General features: G+C 44.2%; 3 protein-coding genes and 2 long non-coding RNA genes across 12 annotated transcripts; 3 read left to right on the top strand and 2 right to left on the bottom strand.

The window, feature by feature from the left end:
- The first annotated feature begins 12 nt into the window (after positions 1-12).
- LOC143378736 (uncharacterized) lies at positions 13-11,829 on the top strand. Of its 7 annotated transcripts, none has more exons than XM_076830665.1 (7): positions 13-432; positions 1,020-1,192; positions 1,295-2,032; positions 3,487-3,726; positions 3,848-3,985; positions 4,065-5,456; positions 5,514-11,829. In XM_076830665.1, the coding sequence occupies exons 3-7, from the start codon at positions 1,919-1,921 to the stop codon at positions 7,200-7,202; spliced, it is 3,573 nt and encodes a 1,190-aa protein (XP_076686780.1). In that variant the 5' UTR covers positions 13-432; positions 1,020-1,192; positions 1,295-1,918; the 3' UTR covers positions 7,203-11,829. The 7 variants fall into 7 exon arrangements, with proteins under 7 accessions (XP_076686780.1, XP_076686779.1, XP_076686777.1 ...); XM_076830664.1 differs by having other exon boundaries at positions 14-432; positions 3,842-3,985; XM_076830662.1 differs by having other exon boundaries at positions 14-432; positions 3,833-3,985.
- LOC143378782 (uncharacterized) lies at positions 9,802-15,427 on the bottom strand. Its single transcript, XM_076830755.1, has 9 exons — positions 14,970-15,427; positions 14,307-14,527; positions 14,032-14,223; positions 13,387-13,614; positions 12,988-13,163; positions 11,858-11,983; positions 11,492-11,603; positions 10,376-10,501; positions 9,802-9,881 (listed from the first exon to the last, which is right to left on the bottom strand). The coding sequence occupies exons 1-9, from the start codon at positions 15,191-15,193 to the stop codon at positions 9,802-9,804; spliced, it is 1,485 nt and encodes a 494-aa protein (XP_076686870.1). The 5' UTR covers positions 15,194-15,427.
- LOC143378784 (uncharacterized) lies at positions 12,012-14,040 on the top strand. Its single transcript, XR_013088358.1, has 3 exons — positions 12,012-13,338; positions 13,406-13,585; positions 13,649-14,040. It is a non-coding gene; the product is annotated as an uncharacterized LOC143378784 (long non-coding RNA).
- Positions 15,428-16,047: 620 nt separating the features above from the next.
- On the bottom strand, positions 16,048-23,356 carry Cyp4g15 (Cytochrome P450 4g15). Of its 2 annotated transcripts, none has more exons than XM_076830697.1 (8): positions 23,202-23,356; positions 22,020-22,260; positions 20,864-21,061; positions 18,158-18,410; positions 17,599-17,800; positions 17,187-17,381; positions 16,880-17,117; positions 16,048-16,741 (listed from the first exon to the last, which is right to left on the bottom strand). In XM_076830697.1, exons 2-8 carry the CDS (start codon positions 22,246-22,248, stop codon positions 16,377-16,379), a joined length of 1,680 nt encoding a protein of 559 aa, XP_076686812.1. In that variant the 5' UTR covers positions 22,249-22,260; positions 23,202-23,356; the 3' UTR covers positions 16,048-16,376. The 2 variants fall into 2 exon arrangements, with proteins under 2 accessions (XP_076686812.1, XP_076686811.1); XM_076830696.1 differs by having other exon boundaries at positions 23,181-23,338.
- On the top strand, positions 20,376-20,923 carry LOC143378785 (uncharacterized). Its single transcript, XR_013088359.1, has 2 exons — positions 20,376-20,688; positions 20,727-20,923. It is a non-coding gene; the product is annotated as an uncharacterized LOC143378785 (long non-coding RNA).
- Positions 23,357-25,408: the final 2,052 nt, after the last annotated feature.

Genomic DNA, 25,408 nt, shown 5'->3' with positions numbered 1-25,408 from the left:
GATACATCTCTCTTGTTTCCTCACGCCTCTTAATGTACCACTTCAAATATCGCGCGAAACAATCGCCTGCATTCCTACGGCTGCCTCAAACAAATTCAAACCCGCGGCAGCTTTGGCGCGCAGGGTGCGCGCGCGGCTGCACTCGGGCGCGAACGCGCAGAAACCGACTGCGCCCAAGGGAGTTCGATAAGCAGTCGGCAATGTTGGCCCGAGTCGAACAACGAAAACAATAATTTGCAGAGAGGCGAACTCGCTAAATATAGAAATCGCGGCACTGCACGAAGCGCGACAGGAGACGTGGTTGTTGCGCCCTTCGTCGGCTCTCGTCGTAGTTAAGGCGGTGACGGTCGAGGCTCCGGTAACATGCAAAGCACGTCCCCTCTGCGAAACGACATCGAGAGACCCTCGGCTATCGTGTGCATCGCGTATCGTGTGCGTATCCACAGACACCGGCGATCTATCGGCCTGTATCGCAGCAGTGCTCGCACCTGACAGTATCGTGTTAGGAGAATCCAGACAGTACGTGCGTGCGACACGCATTCAAGGCCCGGAATGGGGACAAAAATGTCGGGACGGATCAATTGGGAGAATGATTACTAATTAACCGTTTCTGACAGTCCCTTTCCTTATAGTCTGTCACGGGCTTCCAAGGACTGAACCTCCAACATTTGTGCATGCATCAGGTGTATTCTGCGCCGTCGAAACGAGCCTGTGGATAAAAATAAATCTTTTTCCAATAACGGGACTGTAGATAGAGAATTTAGAGGGACGTACTCTCCACCTAGCGTCGCTTGCGCGCACTACTTTTGCGCGGTACATTCGAACTAAAGTAGAAACTTTGTGCTCTCAGTTATCGAGTAATAGTATGCAGTTTTGTGACAAAGTATCGACAGTAGGTGACGCGAGAAACGGTTTCTGTCGATGCGACTTTGCTGCGATTAACTTCTTTGTTTTAGGTTATATGAGGCGAGGTTCGAGGTAACCACGGCTAGGCATCACTAAAGTTCTTTCTTCTTTAGCAATCGAGTACGATGACCGGTATGAAAGATCCCACCGAGCAGCCAAAGAAAGCGGAGGGAGACCAAGGGAACAATCAAAGCAATGCCATTATCAAAGCGGGTATCACAGACTTTAAAATTCAATCCATGCAAAGCATTCTCGAATTCTCCAAGGACATGGCGGAGTCTTTCAGGTGATCGATCCCACCATCGATCTATCCACGTAGATCGCAAACGTGGCATTCGTCATGGAAACGATTGTTCATTAAAGTGACATTTCTGTGTCTTTTCTTCAGGTTGTTTTTAGAGGACCTAAGAGTTCGCATCGAACAGTTCCGCGAACAGAACCAATCCATACTAGACTTGTTCTCGCTGGCTAAGTGGACCCAACGCGAGCAATAGACTTTAGAGGCACAAACCTATTCATGGTGTTTTTGATAGACTCACGTTTTCAAATATGTCGAGATCGAGAGACTCGAACTAATAATCGAAAGTATTTCGAATGTCCCGGGTCGTTCAGTTGTTTTAATAAAAAGAAGGGGCGATGATGGAACGATCGGTTGCTGTTTATTTCGTAGGATACCCATGCGAAGAGGAATAAAACGCGCGCGGACGCGATACAAATAAACTACAAACGTTCGTACCTCGACGCTTTAACGTCTTGTATCGATAAAACGCTCGCGTCCCATCCAGAGCGATATATATCGATGTAGGGAACGCGGCCGCCATATTGGTTTTGCGTACAAATACCGCCAATATACTGCGTTGCAATGAGTTCCTTGCTTGGCTCGTAACCGCCAAAAAACAGTCAACGGTTTTTTTTTGTAGGCCTCACGGTCGGTACGTCGGGGTATCGAAGACAAGTTTGTTTTCCACCGTCCCTTTCTGTATTACCGTTCGTTTAATCTCCGTGTACCGCTATGCCAAGAGAATACTGTTTCCTCTGTGCGAGCGATGAAGGCGTCTTCTTGGACATCACTGCCGACAATAAACAAATATATCACAAGCAATTCGAGATCTGCTCTCTGGTGAAGGTACAGCTTATTCATCATCTATTTACACGCGCGAGGGGACCGCCCGTTTCCCATTGGGACACTCGGTTCCCGTTTAATGCGGCGGATTATGTCTGAGCGTGCGTCGATGTCCATTCACAAACTCAGTAACAAAGATATTCGCCTCGTAGGGCGCGTTTGAGATTCAAGCCGTTTCCGTTGTTTAGAGCAATCTTGCCGCGAACAAACTCGTTACGTTTCCTGGTGATAGGTTATCCGTTGTAATTAGACGCAGCGTAACCTTGCCCTACAACAATATGCACGTATTACTCTGCTGGTAAACGTTGGAAGAAGTAATGTCCTGTAATTCAGCTGTAAATGTATTTGGCAGTGTAAACATTGGTTTTGTTCGTCGTAAAAACTTTGAGTAGATGTTTTATTTTAGTGTTTGCTAGCCATAACCTGGAGTTGAAGTTTGGGAGCTTGGGTATGCCTGAGATGATTATAGGTGTTCTCAATATTTCTGTTGCTGTGTTCGTTGTGCATTTATGGTGCGCTCCAATATTAAAACTCTCGATAGGATTATGTTGTTAGAGTTATCGTGTACCTAGCTTGCCAGGTGCAGTTGTTTCTTGAGCCTGTTGAATCCCTCGAGAATGCACTAACCAATTTTTTTACAGAAACGAGGAGCGTTTGGTATTCTTCGTGTAGTTTTCTTTGCGCTGTATCGTGGGACGTTGTTCGCTTAATTTGTGAAATCGATGTCACGCGATTTTACAATTTTGGTGGCTTTGTAGCAGAAACTTGTTTAACGTCAACGGAAGAAAACATTGGGCTTTTCGTGGGTTTTTATTAAACGGTAATGTTAATGGGCAGCACATTTTGAGTTTTGAAACGTAACGCCACAAATATTTCAGGGTTTAAATCTTCCATGACAGTCTTTCATTTAATGTAAAGTGACCAGACGTCCCGCATTTGAGCCCTTTGTCCCGGATTGGACATGTAACCTTTTACATTTTCGCAGTGGCATAAAGTTACTGTTTCCTCTACTTTTTTTGTTGCGAAAAAAGAAATATTTTTAATTTCGTTTCAATGTATCACTTTATAATCACAAGTATGTATTTTTAAATATATTGTAAATGCTTTAATAAACTACGGAAAAGATCTCCTCACGGATCTGTTAACCCTTTTTTTTTTGGCTTGCTTGCTCGTCCCACATTGGAACAGAAAATATCTGGTTACTTTAATTTAATACGATGTTTGCAAACATTGTAACCCTGTATTAGCAAAAACGAAGGCCTCGCCCCTGAAACTAATAACAAACTTGTACTCTTGATATAGAACCATGATTCAAATATATATTGCTATGTATGTATGTATGATGTCCTTTGTATTCTCCAGTATTATTCGTTCCACATTTTACGTCCACTTTCTGTCGCATTAAATTACTTTTCATCTGTCGATCGACGAATAATAACAATTGTTTATCCACGCAGGTACCAACCACGGATCAATTGCCAACTAAAATATGTCACAAATGCGTATACGAGTTGAATCAGTGTACCTCGTTTCTAAAGAAGTATAACCAATCTATAAAGCACAAGACACAGGCACGCAAAAATTTCTGCAGTTTATGCTATCGATTCGCGAAAAAGGAATACATTTTCGACCTCAGTAAAGACAAGAACTTGCAACACAGTTCCCTCGACAAGATACGCAAAGTTTTTAAGAACGATGTAAGATATGTTTTATATATTGACTCTGACGCCAACTGCGTTTATTAAACGTTTAAATGGCAAACTTATGATCCGCTTAATCGGCATATTTTGTGCAAATTAACAGCTTGAAAAGTTTCAGAGGAGCCACCAGTTTGTATGCTTAACTTGCCGATACACAGTGGACGTATTGTTAGATTTAAAGAATGTATCTCAAGAGATTGCAACAAAACTGAACGATATAATCAGCGAAGAAATAGATTACTTAAACTTCCCTAAGGTAATGATTATATAATGTGTTGCGCTACGTCGCGCACTAAGCGTGTAATTTATTCGCTGTATTGTTTGCACTTTCGTAGATAAAGACTACCGTGGTGAATCGCAAAACTACCACCACTGAATCTACCAGAATAGCCACCGCCGCGCAGGACGCTGACGAATCTGACAAGATGACACGGACAAGATCTCAGGACAACAGATTAGCCAATAGCAAGTCAAGCGAAAAATCAACGCAAAATCAAAACAAAATTCAAAAGACAGGCGAAATTGTGTGTAAAGGTTTCTGGACCAGCATTAAATCCACTGACGTCAACAAACAGCAAAGTGTCGCGGAGACGAAGTCCTGTAAAGTGTTCCTGAAAGACGTGTTGAAAGTTACGGCACTGAAGGAGCGGAAGCTGCATGAAACTGAGGAGAAGGACCAAAGGAAGAAGGCGAGCGCGGTGACAGAGAAACCATCGACAGTGGAAAGTAAATCTCGGAGAGCAGCCACTGAGGCGGAGAACGAAACAGGCAGACAGGCTCAAAAGCGTCCCGCTAGAAGTGGCAAACCTGACAGCACAGATATCAAAGAGTTGCCAACTAAGAGATTAAGGTCCAGTGCGAAGCAGGTCACCGCGGATCCCAAGGAAGCTACGTCAGAGACAGTCTCGCCGAAATCAAAGCCACCCGAGCAGAAAGATGCTGTGCTTAACAGCGGTCAGAGCTACACTTCCGACTCCCCTGCAACAAGTAACAGAACCCTAACTAGACACAAGCGCACGACCGGCGCGTCATTGTCCGATGCGGACGTTGACAGTAGACGCGATCGCAAGAAATTGAAAGCTATTCTAGCGGGTAACACAGCGATAAAGAATATGGAGTTAAACGACGAGTCGTCGAACGAGGAGGCCCCGCCGAAGAAGAAGAGGTTAAGGTTTACGAGCGCCTCGTCCATTACGATCGACTTGACGCAAAGCGACAAAGGCGAGGAGAGCGGCAATAAACACGCGACGGCGCGTAAGGGAAAAGTTCGGACTCGGAGGTTCGGAAGGTCTGCCCTGATGTCCAAGGTGGCACGGAAGGCGAAGTCCTCTGAATCCGACAATAAAGAGTCGGAGGACGAGGAAACGAAGCCGTACATATGTAAAGAGTGTGGTGCGAATTATGAGAACAAACTTGTGGGCCTGACGCACCAATTGACGCATTACAAGCAGCCAAAACTGGCACTGGAGAAGCGGGTCATTGATAATGTGGAGAAGGAGACTGTGGACGCCAGCGACGCGGTGGATGACCAGTGCGAGGACCAGATCGAGACCATTGCGATCAGAGTGGACGATGATGATGAGGAGGAGACAGCTGTGGATGTAAGTAATTTGGACGGGAGCGATCGGTTAGAGGTCATTGCAGAAGCGGAAGAGAAAACTCCATCTCCGGAGAAGGGGAGGAAGAAGGTGAAGGAGGAGGTGAAGGAGACAATAGAAGCCGCGGAAGTGAAAGAGACGATAGAGGAGGAGGAGAAGGAGGAGGAGGAGGAGGTGGAGGTGGAGGTGAATGAGACAATAGAGGTGGAGGAGGTAATTGAGACAATACAGGAGGAGGAGGTGAATGAGACAATAGAGGAGGAGGAGATGAAGCAGACAGAGGAGGAGCAGAAGGAGACGACAAAGGAGAAGGATGCGACGAAGCAGAAGGAGAAGGAGGCGACGAAGCAGAAGGAGAAGAAGGCGACGAAGGAGAAGGAGAAGAAGGCGACGAAGGAGAAGGAGACGACAAAGGAGAAGGAGGCGACGGAGGAGAAGAAGGCGACGAAGGAGAAGGAGGCGACGAAGGAGAAGGAGGCGACGGAGGAGAAGGAGGCGACGAAGGAGAAGGAGGCGACGAAGGAGAAGGAGGCGCCGAAGGAGAAGGAGGTGACGAAAGAAAAGGAGGCGACGAAGGAGAAGGAGGCGCCGAAGGAGAAGGAGGTGACGAAAGAAAAGGAGGCGACGAAGGAGAAGGAAGCGACGAAGGAGAAGGAGGCGACGAAAGAGAAGGATACAAAAGAGACGAAGGATAAGAAGGAGAAGGATACAAAGACCAAGGATACAAAAGTCACAAAAGACCAGAAGGAAGACACTGTCGACGTGAAGTTTGTTCCGCAGAAGCCCACCGATGATGCACCTGACCAAGCCGAGGAGCCAGAGGAGGAGAAAGAATGTGAAATCACAGAAATTGTTGCAGTTCCGTCCCCGAGTCGAGGCAGGAAACGTGGATCCAGGAAGGGCGGCTCACGGTGGGGTCGCGTACGGAAGAGCAACACCTGGCGCAGCAGAAGTAGAAGCAACATAAGCGACCATAGTGACACCGAGGACGTTATCGAGGTTAAGGTAGAAGAATCCACGAGTATGACAAACACGAAGTATGTATCGCGTACCCAGATCGAAGATATTTCAGAGGAAGTGAAAAAGAAAGAGCAGACAGAGGAGGATGAAGAAGAAGGTAGTTTGAAGGAGGTAGAGGAACTAGAAGAGGACGAGATATTGGAAGAAGAGGTGGAAACTCCAAAGGAGAACAAAGACAAGGGAAAAGAGGAGGAAGCAATTTGTACAGAGCACGATAGCGAGCCAGTTGATAAGGAAAGTATGAAGGGATTGAAGTGCAGCGCAGATGTCGACGAGATTGTCGCGCTGGTGGATGAAGACACGCCCGAGCCCGAGGAGGACGAGCAGAATGGAGTGGAGGAGAAGGGCGCCCAGAGCGAAACAGAAACGAGGCTCGAAGATGCTAGTGGTAAGGCAGAGGGCACGGAGAAAGCAAAGTCGCCTAAACGCGCGAAAAGCATAGAGTCCTGCGAGGAGAACAAGGAGAACAAGGAGGAGCAGAGCGTACAGGCGAATGGTGACGCGCCCGTGACGTCAAATGTAGCTCCATTGGAGGGCGCGGATGTGTTGAAAGACAGCGAAGCCCCCGGCGAAAAGGACGCCGAGAAAGTGGAGGAGAACGCCCCCGAATCAAAGACCCCGAAGCCAGAGAAGCCGACCAGCGAGTCCTCGAACGTCGCGGCGGATATCCTGCAGGAGGTCCTCGAACTGGCGAGCGCGGAGATTCAGAAGCGGCAAGATGTGATAGACGCCGACGCAAGCAATGATTCCGTGGACGCGGAGACCCTGGAGAACATATCCCGTGAAATCCAGAACACCGTCGACATGCCATCCCTGAAAATCGATAGCGCCAATACTGGCAACGACTCGGAGTAACCCTCGCAAGCCTATTGCCTGTCTCGTTGTAAGAATCGTGTCCATGCCTCCCCCCCGTTCACCTGCAGGCGTTCCAACCACCTCGTCTCCCAGGCTGCTTTTCCCTTTCACAGTGTGGATTAGCCTGAACTAAGGAAGAGAGAGATCGAGCACTGGGGGTCGACCACCCTAAGTTTCCCAGATATGCAATTGTAGAGTCCTTGAAGTATCAGCGCCCTCTTGTGTAGCGATTGTTTTTTATTTTGCAAAGAGCCGCCTCAATTGTGCATATGGAGAGGAATACGTAGCACACATACGATTCGTTGTACAAAGTATCATTCATTTTCATCGTTTTACGTGCCGGATGTATCTGCGTAATTTTTGAGACACTTGTTACGAATGAATGCTTATCGCCACTTAACATTTCCCACACGGTTCTGCGCAGAAAGTATTTTGTACCTCGGAGCTTGTCATCTTTAGCGTAAAACAGTCACTCGGGTAATCATTCGAGCAGGATATTGTTTAGCCAGACTGTTCCAGCTACCTGTTGTGAATATTACAGTAAGATCTACGACTAATAAAAGTAGTTCTTCCGGTAACCGTTGCATTATTCCTCGATGCTCCCTATGACGTTACAAAAGTATTTCTTCGAACTTCAGTTTCCTTCGTCTACCCTTTCTCTGCGTTATCGCAAGTGTCTCAAAAGTTAGGGACGTACACCCCATGCGATTTTTAACGAAAGCTATTCGATTCCTGATCGTGCAACGAAGGAGGAATATTTTGGCATGCGACGAGTTGTTGCAACGGTTCACGCCTGCTGTTTACTTTTTACCGATTTTTAACTCGCAGCAATTGGGCTTCTTTTTATTATCAATATTGCTTCACCCGAATTCCATTCGCCGCGGACCGTACACGTTGACCATGTCGGTAGATCAAGCTACTATTAAAAGAACTTATGATGTAAGTTTTGTAACATGTTTAGCACGTAACAGAAACAAGAGGAATTAGATTGGACCACATTGGAGGCAGTGTAGGATTTAGGATTAATTATTGAGATTTTCTTAGGAGTCTGCTTGACATTGATAGTGATTTAAATTGCTCTTTATTGTTACCGGTTTCCAAGATTCTCCTATTTTTTTAAAGATCATCGCGCGGATTGTGCGCCAATGATCGTAGAGGTCTTTTCAATTTAATTATTTTTACAGCATGCCGCAACATGCAGCTAATTATTTAGTTGAAATTTTAGCTCGTTTAACTTCTAGAGGAATATATTACGTGTATTTTATCGTTCGTTTAATACGGGATATTTTAGAATTGTACAATCGTTTGTGTGCAATGTAATCTTGGAAATTACTGGAGGCGGGTTACGCAGGCGCTTTGTTGAAATTATCAACCGCTCCCCGCGGAACTGTAAATTCTTTTTCCTTTGATTGGTCAATTATTTTATACGAATTGATTCGTTGTATCAAGAGTTACTCGAAATACTCGCGACAAACACAATTATCGTCGACTTCACGATTCTCATCAAAACGATCGTTCTTTTGAGAAAAAGAACATCGTCGAGCGTATTAACCCTTTCAACCCTAAGGATCGCTGTACCTGTTGAGTCAGTATACACAGCCTGGTCGTTCAAGGAGTATGATTAAGGTATACGATTAAAAGTGGTGGCAATCCTTAGGGCGGAAATGGTTGGTGATAACTTTTGAATGTTAATGTTTCGAATCTCTTTGTATTCTCCGTGTTCACCCTGATTTAAGCATCTTTGGAGTCAGAGCTGGGTAGTGAATAATAATTTTTTCTCATTTAATCTGGATGATCATTGTTAGCTAAGATAGGCACTATTTCGTTTGCCTCGGATCCTTTGCGAGGCGAACTTGCCGTCTTGTTTTTTGTCAATACAATAATGGTTGAAGGAAAGCTTAAGAAGCGAACGACAGCACACTGTAATTTCGTAAACAAAACGGAGAGATTTCCCAGTGTAGACCAGTGATACCGATGTAATAAGCGAAGAGTAGCATTATTCATACGTACATACCAAAATATTAATTTTAACACGAATCTCAGGATTTCTTCTGCCCACGCGTGTACCACTTCCAACGCTTTCACTTCGAATTTCATCCAGCTCTGACTCGAAGAGGTCCAGTTTCAAAGCCGAGATTCTCTCTTTAAGAAATGAAAGTTCTTACACAATTAGACGTAGAGTTAGTGGAGTGTAATCGGAGTAAAGTAGCTAGCCCCGTTAAGAGACAAGGGCGAACATAATCGTCCGAATGGGAATATTGTTTATCGATGCTTAAGGAAACTTAACACGAATATGAATTTTATATTAAGCGTATCTTGAAATTGTTAAGTAACTCTGCCCTCTTTTATCGATGCAACAGTGTCTTCGCTATCAGCCAACCAATGTATAGAATTTACACTTTCCTATTAATCTTGATGAAATTAATCCTCAGTCTGAATACCATTTCTCTGCGTTTTAAGAATAAATGAAGACACCTCGATGAAAGATGGTACCAAACGAAGCCATTTACCTCAGTAAGGAAGAGAACGAGAAAAGAGAGAAAGAGATACTTGTAACGATGAAACTCGAGGCTCGACTTTTTCGCGCTAATGGCGCAGCTTAATCGTTGAGAAATGACTTCAAGGACGAGGCCGTGCTCTCCGAGTTCTCGTACCGCATTTCCACCTCCGACTTGTCGTCTGAAACATTAAATCATCGCTGTAACTACCGCTTGACCACTCGTATTCGTTCTACGATGCAACTGCTAAAAAAGACAAAAGAATCAATTTTTAATGCCCTTTTGTCGCTCTCTCTCTCTCTCTCTCTCTCTCTCTCTCTCTCTCTCTCTCTTTCTCTCTCTCTCCGAACAAACGTTCCAACGTCATTGAAACGTTTAGAACTAACGATAAAAAAAGGTGGCCATTGTAGCACGACATTCAGTGCGTTGATGTATATACACGATGCTATGTAACAAACAAAAAGCGAGATAAAGATAACTTTAATTCAGAATACTATTAAGGACTTACCACGCAATGACGGACTTATTTGGAAGACGAAAATAAGAATCGGGATATTAATGAGATGTGTACATAGATTAAGCGCGCGTGGGACGGTTCGCGAGTGAAGGGACACATGTTCGCAGATGATTGTGGGACGTTGAGTGGCGGAAGGAAGCTGCGGCTTCCGTTCTTACCTCGAACTCTGTCTGCCCAGAAGCTTGCTCTGCGGCTTTTCCATTCGCAGAGTTTCAGCGTCGCGTCCCGATCGAGCTCGCCGCAACGGAAGATTAGTGAGAAGTACCCTTCGATCACTTCTTGGCCTGCGCGTCGAAGAAAGAGAAATAGCGTATTTCGGGGGAGGGTCAGCCCCTTGGTAGAAAAGAGAACCGAAAGGGGGCCTATAGGTAGACGGTTTGAGATTTTAAGAATATAAGTCTTTTCTTTTGTTGTAATTATTAATCGATGGGCCACGCGTGACGAATGGAAACGTTTGTATTTCTACGTCTGTTTGTACTTTTAAGATAGTCGAGCGTTCGAGCCCACGGCACCGCACCGCGTACCACGAGCGTACTACACATTTGTTAGACCATGTAAATTAGAATAAAGTGTAGCGATATTTCTAAACGATCCAGCTTCACTGAACACGCGCGCTAATTGAACAAATGGATCGCAAGCAAGAAATGAGATTTCTCCCTGCGAGGCTCCGTTCTCCGGGGAACGTAGTTTGTAACGAGGAAGAGCTTCTCCCCGGGAGAAGCGTTTCGAAGGAACAGGGAGCCTAGGATCATTGACCCTACGTTTTGATCGTTTTTCGCGAAATTCAATTTTCTGTTTTTTCGATGAGCTGGGCGTCATACGGGGCCATTGGAAATTACCACCTGACTAGTATTTATAAGGAAAATTCGATAATACTTAAGGATTTGCAGATTTGAGATAGCATAGGTGTACTAGCAGTGGTGAGTTTATAAGAGAATCCAACAGGATGGGAAAGAAACACTGTGCTCCGATAGTAGTTACCTTGCAAACCTCCTTTCTAGTTCATCGCAGAGATGGGCAAAATTTTCAGTTAAATTTTGGTTGTATTGCTAAAAAATACCTAAGCTCTCCCCCTGTGGATTTTTATTAATCTATTCTAAAGTATTTAGAGAGTCTTGGAAAGACTTGGTGAGCTTTATCAAGGAGCCAGCGAGTTTCATTCACTTCTCTGTTTTCTGTTAGAGGGCTCAGTACTGTTTGGTACACGTGTACCAGGCAAATAATTAAGACACGTTAGACAAATTAGCTTACGATTTCTTAAATCTGTAGGATACCTTTCGAGATCCCAGCGATGCTCCTTGCGCGATCCGCTTCGCGCGACGAGCCAAGCCTATTGTACAAGCACAGTGCACTCTCCAAATGCGCTGTAGACAGGCTCAGATTCCCCTGCACGAGTGAATGCTAGCGTTTACCCCTCTGTTTCTTTTATTAGCATATCCTCCCCTTACACCGAGCTACTGTATCGCATAATTTTATCGTTTAAGAGAGCATGCCGTAGGTTGCGATTATAATTTGTACGCCTCTGCTGTGTGTTGATTTCCGAGTAATTCGTAGGCTTAGTTTCTTTTTGTATCGTCGTCGATTTTTGTAAATAAGCTATGTAGAGTAGCAACTCTGGTCGGTTTTATTTATTTAATCACCTGACTCAAATGGTGCTCCCCGGTGTAGTAGTGAGCGTCGGCGAGCTTCTCGGCGAGCCCGAATTCCTCGGCGTTCTCGCGGAGCATCCTCAAGTGTTTCTCCGCGTACAAGTTGTCGTCCACTTGCTGTAGAAATCGTACAATGACCGTCATTAACCAGGGGCATTATACTATTGTTGCACGCCGATTTTGACGAGGTTTACTTAGATTATAATTTTCGAAGAAATATTTTACACGTATTTTTTTTTTTATTAGCGTACGTCCATATCTAGGGGGTGAAATGAGGCCTCAACGTTGGGGTGAAAAATAGGTTTCCCCCAATTTCTAAGAAACTGTGCACTACAGAGAAAAATCTTTTAGATGACAGGGATGTATTTTTTTTATAACAAATTTAGCTACGTAATTAGATTCGTAACTTGTAACGTCAATTTGTTTAAACAATATACTAAAAAATAGTAATTTTGCACTGAATCTGATTACGTGGCTGAATTGGTATTAAATAATATATCATTTTCGTCTAAAAGATTTCTCTCTGTGGTGCATAGTTTCCGAGGTATTGGAGCGAACGTATTTTTCACCCCCAGATAGAAAAAATACTTGCCAAATATTTTCTCGAGAACTATAATCTGCGTAAATCTCGTCAAGATCGGCGTGTGACAGTGGGTGATGTCCCTTGTAAGTGAAATCAGGACTGGGTGATCCAGTGGGCATATTCACGAAGTCGAGACAAACGTGAAGAGCGACAGATGAACTCCGACTAAGTTGTAATTCACTGGCACGCGTACAGTAGTGGTTATTAGTTTAAAAAAGTATAAACGGTGGGTGGCAAGAAAATTGAAATAATTCCATTACAGAGAATTATATTTTAAAATTTATATAACAGAGTGGGATACGTGAAAATATGAGTTTCAAAGTTTCTTTTAACCACCACTGTAGCTTCAGCTGCACGATTGTTAACTCCTCAGCAGCTGTTATCGCGTAAACGCAATATTAAATTTTAATATTTTTTAATTAGGGCAACTGCAATGAAAATTCCAGAGTTTTTATTTCAATGCTTGCCCAATGCGTTAATCAGTGCAATTCTATTGATCTTTGCCATCGTGTCGCTGGCGAAGATTGAAAATTCATACTTTGTACGCGAATGCCAGTTCCATGTGCGCGTTGCAGACACCCTCCACGTCCGGCATCCTCTTGGCGATGGCCAGCATCTTGGAGAAGCTGTGCAGCGCGCGCTTTATATCCTTCACGGCGACGTAGCTCTTCCCCACCTCGCGGAGGGCCTCGATCACGTACTCATTGTACTCAGCTGTTCAATTATATTTAATCATGTCTACAATTGAAAAGGACTATTTCTCGTTTACCTATGAGATTACCATTTTCAACATTTTCTGTATGCACACTTCCCTTGTTACTAAAATTCAAATGAGATTTTCATCACCCTTTAATGAAACTAACTACAATGCATCCTGGTCGTTGTCTAGGTAAATTGAAGATAGTCCTCTAAATTTTAAATTCTATTTGAAGTTTACCGTCCGTGGCTCTTTCCAGGGCCTCGATGCAGGCTTTCAGGGCGAAGTCTGGATTCCGAGGGCGTTCCCGTCGCGCGAGGACCAGGAGGGCCTGATAGAGGAGCGTGTTCGACTCCACGAAAACGGAGGCTTGCTTTTCCCCCAGCTTCCTCGAGGCGTTCCACGGTTTCGTCTTCGCCGCTTCGCGAGCCTCGTTCAGGTAGTCTACAGCCTCCCTCGGATTCTGCACTGATTTAAATCTCTGTTTCTTGTGTTATTGTAGATGGAGGAGGTAAAGAGAACTCTGAAGGAACGTTCCCAGTGACCATATCTGCACTCAGGAGCACCGAATGTTTACGGGGATACGTTTCATGAAAGCTCGAAGGGTGCGCACAGTGGCAGATTTAAGGAAAAAAGTCCAGACGGCAAACGTCCCGAGGGGAAAATGAGGAGGTACTTTACTAAAAACGTGCTAAGTGTAGTAGTACAGAAAAAAATATAGTTTGGTTGTTTATTATAAAATCATAATTTTTTTTGTTTGAAAATGTCCCTCTGCGTGCCTTCTGGGCCGGGGCCCAGGCGGCAGTTGCTCCTCGGCCGCCCGTTACATCTGCCACTGGTTGCACAGTAAGATTAGTAGGTTCTTCGAACGATCTCACTACTAACGTTGGCGAAAGAGAAATCGACCGTACAGATAGCGTATCAGGGTGATCGTGTAACCATTATCACCCTCGATGTACTCGGCTGCAGATAGGGCAGCTTGGTAGAGATGCTCAGCCACCCACCACCATTCATAAGTTCTAGATTGGAAGAACACGGCAGTGTCCAAAAGCGACGTTGCTCTTGCGACGTAATCACCTGAAAGAGCAATTTATCTGATTCGGTCATTGAATTTCTAGCGGACGTGGTATATAGAGGGGATTTGGTGGATAACGTCGCACCCTTCCTTCTAGCTTTTTCAGACGCGACTAGTCCATCTTTCAGACGAAGTACGAATTCCCTTTGATCTTTCAAATACATCTTTTTCCATGTCACGGTACCAGGTTGTTGCTCATTCATCGTATCGTCGATCTCTAGGAGCTCTTTCATGTAGCGAGCTGCTTCCTCGTGCTGTTCCTCTTGCAGCTCGAGGAGGATCGCTTGGTGAAAGGGTATCTTGAATCTGTTTCCAGAATTTAATATAAGAGCATTCTTTTCTGTATCCCATATGTGGACCATTATTCGTTAGTGTGTTGCCATTGTTACAAAATAAAATTATAACATTTTGTAACGAGTAATATATAATAAGGAATACTTTTTATATTGAAAGGTATTGGAAACTGATTGGCAGGGCCACATTTATACTTTTGGAGACCATGGGCGCAAAATCATGATGCCTCAAAAATGCTTCAGCTGCGTCTAGTTTATAGATTATGAATTTAATATTTTAATAGAAGTATTTTACTTTGCAGCTATAAGTAGGCTGTTTTTTAAAATATTTTTATAGGTTTTAAAATATGGCCCCATAGAAAGTGAGGCCCCAGCTTGCGTCCAGTGCGCCTTATGGTAATTGCGGCCCTGCTGATTGGATTTAAAATTGATGTAGTTCCAGTAACATTATGGACCTCCTCACTTCCTTGGGGCTTATATCTGGCAACGTGGCTTTCAAGTCAGCCATAACCTTGTCCATTTTGTGCCATTCGACTTGCGGTAAACTTTTCAGTTTCATTGGACGGTATATGACATTACCGGTTTTCTGGCTACCCGAGCTACTCGACCGTTCCTTGTAGGCTTCCTTTTTCAAAAACTCCACGATATCGCACTTCCCCCGATCGTATCGCGCGGTCATTTTTAGTATCGCTCCTTCCGCCACGTAGCGGTGACGAACGAAACAACTGGTCACGCTTCCCGTCCACCTCCCTTTCGCTCCTATTACGTAAAAGAATGACGTACTTTTCAGGGAGCCGTTACCCCTGTGGACTTTATAGCGGAAACGCCATTAATGTCATTACGTCTTAACGATAGGTGAAAAGGTTCTCGTGCAAATCACGAGTCATAACCATAACAAAAGACATACAGAGACATAAAAACACATGGAAAGAGGGCACACTGCTGAGTGTTTTCTTTGCACATGTAACATCTTTATTTATAGAACTATGGACTGATAAATCCTACGAGGGCCTGTTGTACATATAAATAAACATTTAACACTCGTGATCGCGATGGGAGCACCGTACTCCTTTTTTTTATTTTAAACTCATATCGGGAGGTGCAGGATTATTCCGAACAGTGGCGCACCCAGAAGAGGGCCCAAGGGGCCCTGGCACCCCCCAAAGAAAGGACTTTGTAAAAAGAAAAGAAACCTGGATTTCATTCTTTAAAAAAAAAATTATAATCACCTAGCGAATTTTATTGAAATTGCTTTAAAAATATTTGTATCCCTTCAACTCGGCCCACCCCAAGATTAAGTCCCGAGTGCGCCACTGATTCCGAATATTTCATCATAGTATCTTTCTACGTAATGCTATTCGTTTCATTCCTCCTTCCAGGTCGATAGTCTTTTTTTTTTTAGGTTTTACAGAGATATCAGTTATTCACCAAACTTTTTTTTAGGAAAGGCGCGACCGCCCGAGGGTTTGAAAGAAAAAGAAATAATCGTAAGGAGCATCGGGGGTTTCACAACAGGAAACAACAACGCTGGGCTGAGATTTCGCAACACAGGGGCTGCATAATTTATTGCACAAGATAAATATCAACGAATAAGTAAATACATAACTATACGCGTTGCACAAGCGTCCTTCAATATACAACATTTACATACGATTCGTATGGTCCGCGCGAGGCCATGGGGCGCGTGCGCGCGCACCGCGTCACCGTTCGGGTCTTCGGTGCATGCGCGCTTGCGTTCGAGCTCCAGACGCGCATGCGCGCTGTGTGAGCGACGGCGCATGCGCCTGCGCGCGCGCCCCAAAGCTCGCCGATCGTTTAGATTCAATTATAATATCTTTACAAACAAACTCCCTACGTATTTTCTAAGCGGTGGCGGCCATTGGCGTCCTCGGCTCGAGCCTGATATTGAACCCTTCGGCTCTCTTCAGGATGATGTCGGCCTGCAGCCTGAAGTCCGACTGCTTGATGTCGGACTTGACGCGGAAGTTCCTCAGGATCGTCGAGAGGACGATCTTCAGCTTCAGCATCGCGTATTTACGGCCCACGCAGGACCGCGGACCGGCGGAGAACGGGACGAACGCGTAGTAGTGGCGGTTCGCCGTGTTCTCCGGCAGGAAGTTGTCGGGGTTGAAGACGTCTGGGTTCGGGTAGATGTATGGCTGTCGGTGAAGCTTGTACATGGCGACCACCACGGTACACCCTGCTGGGAGGACGTAGCCCTTGGTTGCTGCAATTGGGAGAAATTGCTATTTATTGTAGCCCTCTTTACTGCATGCTTTGGGGATACATTTGCGCCCAAGTAATTGAATAGAGTAGGGAGAAGCGGAGTAGTGGTAGATGCTTTTAGAGTATGCGACGTACTAACCCAGTTTCAAGTCTTGCTTAATTTCGCGAGCAATGATAGGTACAGGTGGGTACAGGCGAAGGGTTTCCAGGAGGCATCGCTCCAGGTACTTCATCTCCAGGGTGTCCTGGAACGTTGCGGGCCTGTCGCTGTCACCGAAGATCTCATCCAGTTCCTGGATCACTTTCTCTTGGATGTCTGGGTGGCAACCCATCATCGAGAGGAAGAAGCTGGACCCTGAGGCAGTCGTGTCGTGTCCCTTTCGAGTAACATTTCAATTACTCCTCCTGTTCGAGAATCACAGACTGACATCGTAAACAGCTCATACCTCGAACATGATGGTGTCCACCTGCTCCTTCACTTCCTGCTCGTTCAGCACCACTCCGTTCTGTCCAGCCTCCATCAGGAGGTCGAGGAACGCTTGCCTCTTCTTCTCGCCGACGTCATCGTCTACGTCGAGATCGTCCTTCAAGCCGGTAGACTGGCCGAATGAGACGCCCTCTACGACGGTGGCATTGGAGGTCTGAAAATGATAATGAAGTGCTATCGCTACGACATCTTCAGAGTGGAGAAAGGTCTAGGGCTTCTATGTTCACTGTAGAAGAAGTGATACTCCTAAGGAAGTTTCAATCACGGACAGGAGCATCAAGCAAGAATTATTTCACAGCTTGATGATCCCACTGAACAGATCAAATGGCAGAAAAAGTATACTATCGACCACGGTTGATCGAAATTGTCACCTTGGCGTCAGCCTTCTGGTCGCCGATGATGTTACGCTTGCCGCTCTTGTACTCCTCCTTCTTGCGCTGGATCACCTTCTTCGTCAGCCCGTGGATGATCTCCAGAAGCTTGATCTGGTTCTTGCCGTACTTCGTCAGGTTGAACAGCCAGTCGGGCCTGAGCCAGACCTTCGTGTGGCGGAGGTGGAGGATGTCGCACATCCTGCGAATTGATAATCATCCCATTAACCACCTCAGCAGGGAGGTTGTACCGCCTGTCTTATGTCGCGTGCGGAACTCCTCCCGCCCCATTTATCCACCGCACTAACTGAACGCCAATGGGCATTACCCGAACGCGCACATGTATCTGAAGGGTTAAGATACTTTCTCCCCTTATCAAGCCTAATCCGTAATCACTTAAAATGCCCCCTTCGACGGAAACTCTTCGCCAAACCCAATATTCTAATCCTTACGCAACCGCGGCGCGCGGAGCGTGCACGCCTCGAAATATTAGGTGGTGCGACTTTCTCCGCGGAGGGAAAAAGCGTTTCGTAATAGTGGAATAAGCGTGCGCGCGTACTTCATCACAGCCATCGCGTATTCGAAGCCGCTGCGGTCCTGGGTGGACTTGGATACCCCCATGGCGGTCTCCAGGAGGATCTCAACGGTCAGCTCGGACATGTAGTGGTGGCAGTCGAACTCCTTGCCGGCCTCCTTGCGCATCTTCTCTACCACAGCGCGGGAGTTGGCGTTGAACAGGTCGATGAAGCTCTTCAGAACGTTCAGATGGAAAGTCGGGGCGATCAGCTTGCGGTGGGTGCGCCATTTTTGACCTGCAATCAAGCTCTCGCGTTATTAACCCGAAGGGAACAAGATTTCGTGAAAAATCCAGGCGTATTAATTAACTCCTTCAGTCCTGTGGTTCATACATCACTTAGCGTACCCCACCGTGCGGAAAAGTCCCACTAGCACTTACTAAACGTACTCTCTGAACGCCTATGAGCGTTCCTCGCACACGGCGCATGTATTGAACGCAAGCATGAGATCCCAGCCCTGAAGAGGCTCGGCAAGAGGAGTGGATAGAGTAAAACGAAGAAGAATTAGAGAAACTCTGAACCAAGAGTGGGGAGCAAATGACTTCCATCGAGGAAAGGAAGAAAGCGGAGGAATATTCGATTGAGTAACGGAGGGAAATAGTGACAGCCTGAAAGCACTCCTATACAGTTTCCTTCCTGCTCTCTCATGGAACAAGCTACGTTCCACGTGAATCGCATTGCCGTAGAAATAGTGTCGCGCATTCTTGCGTGGCTATCCAGGAAGCGAGTAAATAGTGGGTTTAAATATCGGACTTTAATTGAAGGTAATTTCAAGGTAATTCCTATTCCTCAAAAACGAACTACTATAGCCACTTTCCCAACTTATCGACACGACTCCGCAGTCCTGTATCCTCTCTGGACGAAGAAAGATGGCGGATAGTGGAGAGGAAAGTCGACGCCAATGGGGCGCACAATTGGGACACTTGTATGTACTTACACGCGAGCACTGTTACGTTCATCGAGAGTTCCGCGGGGGAAAAAAAGTCTATCATGACGGCAGCGAGAAAGTTACGATAACAGCGCATACGATCAGTGAAACTGCATCTCGCCTGCGCGGAAGCGCCCTCCCCTTTCCCCGTCGCGTCTACGCCAATGATCGCCCGTGCAGCACTTCGTTTTCTCGTTTCTTTCTCTCCCCACCCCAGCTCGACAGGGCAATTTCACCTATTACCAGCGAAATTAGTCCCGAGAACGCCTGGCAAACATCCGCGAGTTTCTACGCGGATCATTATTTATCGCCTTCGCTTTTAACCGCTTTAATATCATCCGACGGACAGATTCTGATATGTTCTATCACGTGACTTTCTTTTCTGGGGTGGAGGAGGTATTGGCGCAAGAAAGAGGCTGTAGGAATTTTATTTGAGATCGTAGGCTGGAGTTTCGATGGAAGTGGCGTGGCATTTGCGGGGAACGTTGGCTTAACCCTTCGCAGTCACACAGGGTGTATCGCTTCTCAGGATATGCCTTTGCCAATATTTCTGTAAATTTTTAGACCTATTAAGATCTAAAAATACCATTTTGGTATTTGTGGATCTCTTAATTTTTCAGTGATAATTGTGCATTCGTAATACTCATTGAAATTCGTATTTGAAATGATAGTTGAGGATGAAAGCGACTTATTTTTGTTAAAATTCACCAAACTTTTAAATTTTAGTTAATAATAAAATTCACCAAACTTTAAAATTGTATTTAATAATAAAATTCACCAAACTTTTAAACTTTATTTAATAATAAAATTCACCAAACTTTTAAATTTTATTTAATAATAAAATTCACCAAACTTTTAAATTTTATTTAATAATAAAATTCACCAAACTTTTAAATTTTATTTAATAATAAAATTCATCAAACTTTTAAATTTTATTTAATAATAAAATTTAAAAGTGATTTATTTTTGTAAAAATAAACCAAACTTTTAAATTTTATTTAATAATAAAATTCACCAAACTTTTAAAATTTATTTAATAATAAAATTCACCAAACTTTTAAATTTTATTTAATAATAAAATTTAAAAGTTTGGTGAATTTTAACAAAAATAAATCGCTTTCATCCTCAACTATTATTTCAAATACGAATTTCAATGAGTATTACGAATGTACAATTATCACTGAAAAATTGAGAGATTCACGAATACCAATTGTGATTATAAGGTTTGACCACGGACTGTTAAGTTGACTCAAGTGGGAGAGGTAAATTTGGTTTTGGTGTTCGATTCACAAGTGTTTAAAGGAATAAGGGGCAAAGTGAATTACAGATACTTGCTCTGCTGAAGTTAACTACTGCGTTGCTTTTGCTGCTTTCCCCACGTTTTTTTTTGTTTCCATGTATGACTATTCTATGCGCAGACCTTGCTCGTGCCTGTAGGCAAAATTGGGCAGCTGCCTAGGGCCCAAAGTTGACAAGGGACGCAAAATGGTCCTCTCATTGTGGCATTTTTTTAAAATAAAGTTTTAAATGAAATGCTACAAGTTGTACTATAAATGTTTTAAGGTTTGAATAAAAATTCAAAGCAATGTCATCGATGAGCTCAAATAAATATATTATAATTAAAGAGCGCAAGAAAGGCTCGAGTCGAGCCTGGTAGACGTGGATGAATTTCTGTAGGAAGATACCGCCATCTTTGGCGAAGATAGGCACACTATATAGTCGATGAGTATGGTTCTAAGTTAGCAAGGATAAAACCATTTACCTGAAGAGATGAGGAGACCATTTCCAAGCCAGGGCCTGAAGAAGTCATATTCAGCGGATTTGTCGATGACCACGTGACTGGAGAGGATCACTTCTGCGTCCTTGGGATCGACCAAGAACACCACCAACTTGGGACCTACCCATAGCTTGATCACTTCCTTGTATTCGTTGGCCCTCTGGTTGATGTTTCGGAAGATTGCTGCGGGGAAATAGTGAAGCTCGTAAAACTTATTCTACTACACTATTAATCACGTTCATAGATCTCTGTAGATCAGGGATGGCAAGTAGGATTTGACCAACGTGCGGAAATAAAACAGAAATTGATATACTGACTCTTATTGTCTATGCCATCTGTAAATTTTCAGGTTTCTTCTTCTTTTTGAGAATTAATGACGATTAATAATAATATATATAATTGATAGTGTAACAAAGACGTATTAGTATTATTATTATTATATCTTTTTTTCACGTGCCAGCATCCCCATGAGTATATATATTTACTGAATATAAATGGTAGAAATACTATATAAATATAAATTGCATAAACTGAATCAAAACTATTAACTAAAAATATTAAGTATTAACTATTAGTTAGTATAGGTATTATACTGCCGGATTTGTCGCTGTCAACCCTGTTTTAGCCTTTGAATTAACTTGATTCAGTAAAGAAAGAAGATTTTGCCACTAAAAAAAGAAATAGATTCGCTGAAGCTACATTAGACGCACTGTGCTATTAAAAAATAAATTTTAAAACCAAAAAGTAATGTTCCGCTTTGTACAAATTTTGTATTAAATAAATAAATTTACCAATTATATTTAATATCTATTTTTTAATTTACACAAGTTTTGTACAAATTAGACAGGAATAATCATTTAGTTAAAGTTTTCTTGTGTTTCTGATAAAAATTATCAACATTATTCCATGAATATAATTTTTGCAATATTTTCTTCAATTTCTCGAGAATTCTCAAGAAATATCGAGAAATCAGGAACACTACCTGCTGCTGAAAATCTCTCCCGTGCCACGTACTTACCATCCCTGCTCTATATCTTCATTCGCGTCCAATGAAATACGTGAAAATAATGTTTGCTATCCTGTAGTGCCTTCTTCAGCCGAACGAAATTAACAAACATTGAACGATTCCAAGCGAACTTACTGTCAGAGCTGCCCAGAAGCTCCAAGGCGTTCCCAATAAGAGGCAAGCCAGGGGGTCCTGGTATTTTCTCAGCCAGCTCGATCATATGGCGTCTGGAGATCCTGAAGTAGATGAAGTAAAGAACAAGGGCGGGGACCAAAAGGGATAAGAACACAGTGGTCGCCGAGAATCCAGCCGCCGTGGCGGCGGCAACCGACCCGCCGACTACTTCCGGTACAGCCGAAGACATGGCTCGTTGTATCTGAAAGAGAAACCGTTCTTATCTCAATTCTACATTAACAACCCAGTGTTCCGCGTCACTTATGAAACTACAAACACCAAGGAGACAGATTTCGATTTGGGCCTCCGGGCGACCATTTTCTACCTAACGACTATAAACGCTTTCAATCGTCTCTTGTACACGGTACACTCAACGATACGTAGAATAAAATACACAGGACCATTCTACGTGACGAAATGAGTCGAAAATGAAGAGTACTAAAATCACAGCGGAGGCTTCGTTTCTCAGTTATTAATGTTTAAAGATTCACGTTAGGGGCGCCTGAAGCATGGCAACCCGGCGATCTACGGTGCAAGTTAATAGGATCGCCATTTTTCATAAGTTCCTGAATCGATCGCTACTTTTATTTGTTAACTTACCTCGAAGAAGTAGCGATAAATTCTGTATCGCTACTTCCGCGAGGCAGGCTACTGCGCACGCGCGGTTTTTGGACGGTGACCCCTACGCGGCCTACAGGCTTACGCAACGCGCACCGCTGATCACCGTGTTGCCATGCTTCAGGCGACCCTCGCCCGAATTTCCAGGCATTACTAATTAAGCAACAAAGCCTCCACGGTATTTTCGTTGCTCTCGACTGCCGCTTTAATTTCTCACGTGGAACCACCCGCCTCGTTCTCTACTACCTGTTAGCGAGCACCCTGTGTTTTAACGTCGTCACCGAGCAAGTGGGTATTTACTGAGAAATTAAGGAATCGCGATGTTTCGAGGCGCGTTCACGTACAAGTGCTCCCCCCCCAGAGAGCAGCGGGCCACGTTTTCACACGGTATGAACAATCACTTGGAGGTCGTACAGCACTCTGAGGGTGCCTAGGAGCAATCGCAGATGTCCAGCACGATGCACGCGCACCGAAGAGGGGACTGAGGGAATCGCTGCCACCCACCTATCTCTCTATTACACTCACACGATGAGTTCCTGTCGATGAACCACCACCGAACACTAGTTGATCGAGTTGGCGCGATCTCTTTTATAACTGGGCCTGTCCTACCCACCCCTTCCTCGGCAGAGGTCCGCGACACTAATTAATAGCTGGTCTCGCGCTTCCATTAGAATCGATAATTACCACCACTTACGTCTACCCTGATCGTTGCTTCTCCTAATCAAACCATAGCTTTGCGAACCCTTCTGTATCGTTTAGACGATTTTTTAGGAAAATCTACTCGATGGCAGGGAACAGGGGTACTTTAATGTAACGCGTACTTTGTTATTTAATTTCAGAAGGAGTTGCTAGTTCTTCTTGGTCGATGGGCCGAACAGTGCTGGATTCGCCATAAAGGGGGCACCGTAGAAATTTTTGGAATTTTAAAATCTAACTTTTCTTAGACACACTTTTTGGAAAGTGGCTAAAAATCGTACATTGCGTTGACGCCCTGTAGAAGGGGTCCTCAAAATCTTAGGGCCCCTAAAAGTCCTAACCCGGCCCTGGCACTGAAGTTACCTTTTTGAAGGTAGCTTAGGTTCTGTTGCGAAGGAGTACTTTGGAATTTGCAAAAACGGTCTCATTGCTCATCGACGCGTAGGAAGAAAGTGGTACAGAGGCTAGAGAAAGTCCTCTTCGCATTATCGTGATGCCTTAAGGTCCATTCACACTAGACACCGCAGTTTCAAATATTCAGGATAGAAGGATACTGTATTTCAAAAACTGCCGAAGCAAAAACGTCCCTTTATTCCATACGATTTTTTTACGACGAATAAATGAATAAAATATTAAATGAAATTACTGTCGAAGATGAAAGTGATGTTACGCGGCAGTATGACGCGCATCCAAGGTAGCGGAATAATTAAACAACGCTTCCTATAATGTATCGAGTAAGAGAAATTCGCGGACAGTTCAACTAAAAAGGGCACGAAATTGCCGCGAGTCATCGAAAACGTTGAGTATTTCCGCCTTGACCTACTCACCTATTACTTCGCGGCCCATTTTGCATTTGCGTCTGTTTCAAAAGCTGCCGTTACTCATTTGCGTTCGATACCAGAGATTGTCGCGTCACTGTTCCCCGAGAAACGTGCTCGTTGTACATATTACGATCAGTTTCATAATAAATCACGCGCGGTCACGTTGATGAGAACGGTTTTCGCGAGGAGCCTCTGAAACCCGAATTAAACGAATTGGATGCAATTCCCTTTCCAGGAAGTCGATGTTCCCGCAGCGATTTCCTTCGTTTACGTAATACTACCATCGACTTCCGCTCTGCTCGGACGGATATACATATCTTCGGCTCTCTCCTTCTTTAGCGCCGCAATTTGTCGCTGGGCATATTTCATATTTCTGTGCACATTTTTCAGGGGCTTTCGGAAGACCGAGGCGCATTCTGGAGATTCACTCGGGACGTTCACGGGGGGGGTTATCTAACGTCGTGCGCTGCAACCTATGGGACAACGTTTCGCGTTGAATACCGGAAGTGATGCAGCTCTGCGTAAGAACACGCTCGCAAGATGGCGGCTGGTGTTTTCATTAGACCACGTTCCGTGGGAAGTCGAGGAGCTTACGTTCATTTACGCTTACAATCGCCGGATATCCAGGTCAATGCTCGATGACCCGACTTTTTTGACTTAATGACACTCGTCGATGCGACCGGTTGAAATAATATCATTTAGCATAATCCGCAGGTGGATTTACCATAAGTCGACTTCTGAATTGGCATCGATTCAATGGTTATTTAAGGTTGACGATATTTTTTGTGGCCGTTGGCCCGTCAACTGACTACAATTAAGGTAGTGTGGTATGTATATATATATATATGATTACCATAAGCACTTTAACAATAACAATTGCCTGAGTTACACGTAACCGATTTAGCAGCAAACTGTACCAAGAAAATGTAAGAAGTAAAGACAAGCCAATCCACGATACCACAAGTGCCTTTATTTCCAAATGCAATATCTATAACCTTCTAATACATAATTCTAATACACTCGCACAAAACATTCTCACTTTAAAAATAAATTCTTACGTACCTTCAAAGCTCTTTTATATATATATATATATAAGCTTGGAAGGTCTGGGTTATTGTATATATATATATAAGCTTGGAAGCTCTGGGTTATTATATATATATATATATATATATATATATATATATATATATATAAGCTTGAAAGCTCTGGGTT

This window comes from Andrena cerasifolii, chromosome 2, assembly GCF_050908995.1.
Source record: "Andrena cerasifolii isolate SP2316 chromosome 2, iyAndCera1_principal, whole genome shotgun sequence".
Taxonomy (NCBI): domain Eukaryota; kingdom Metazoa; phylum Arthropoda; class Insecta; order Hymenoptera; family Andrenidae; genus Andrena; species Andrena cerasifolii.
This window is presented reverse-complemented; position numbering and strand designations above follow the sequence as displayed.

Excerpts from the sequence above, each read along its gene's own strand:
- LOC143378736 (XM_076830662.1), top strand. The coding sequence starts at position 1,919 with ATGCCAAGAGAATACTGTTTCCTCTGTGCGAGCGATGAAGGCGTCTTC. Across the intron at positions 2,033-3,486 it reads AGATCTGCTCTCTGGTGAAG|GTACCAACCACGGATCAATT; the intron begins GTACAGCTTATT and ends TTATCCACGCAG. Across the intron at positions 3,986-4,064 it reads ATTACTTAAACTTCCCTAAG|ATAAAGACTACCGTGGTGAA; the intron begins GTAATGATTATA and ends GCACTTTCGTAG.
- LOC143378782 (XM_076830755.1), bottom strand. The coding sequence starts at position 15,193 with ATGACCGCGCGATACGATCGGGGGAAGTGCGATATCGTGGAGTTTTTG. Across the intron at positions 14,224-14,306 it reads TGAAAAAGCTAGAAGGAAGG|GTGATTACGTCGCAAGAGCA; the intron begins GTGCGACGTTAT and ends TTGCTCTTTCAG. Across the intron at positions 10,502-11,491 it reads CATCGCTGGGATCTCGAAAG|GCCAAGAAGTGATCGAAGGG; the intron begins GTATCCTACAGA and ends TTCGACGCGCAG.
- Cyp4g15 (XM_076830697.1), bottom strand. The coding sequence starts at position 22,248 with ATGTCTTCGGCTGTACCGGAAGTAGTCGGCGGGTCGGTTGCCGCCGCC. Across the intron at positions 18,411-20,863 it reads TGGTCTCCTCATCTCTTCAG|GTCAAAAATGGCGCACCCAC; the intron begins GTAAATGGTTTT and ends GCTTGATTGCAG. Across the intron at positions 17,801-18,157 it reads TACGCGATGGCTGTGATGAA|GATGTGCGACATCCTCCACC; the intron begins GTACGCGCGCAC and ends ATCAATTCGCAG.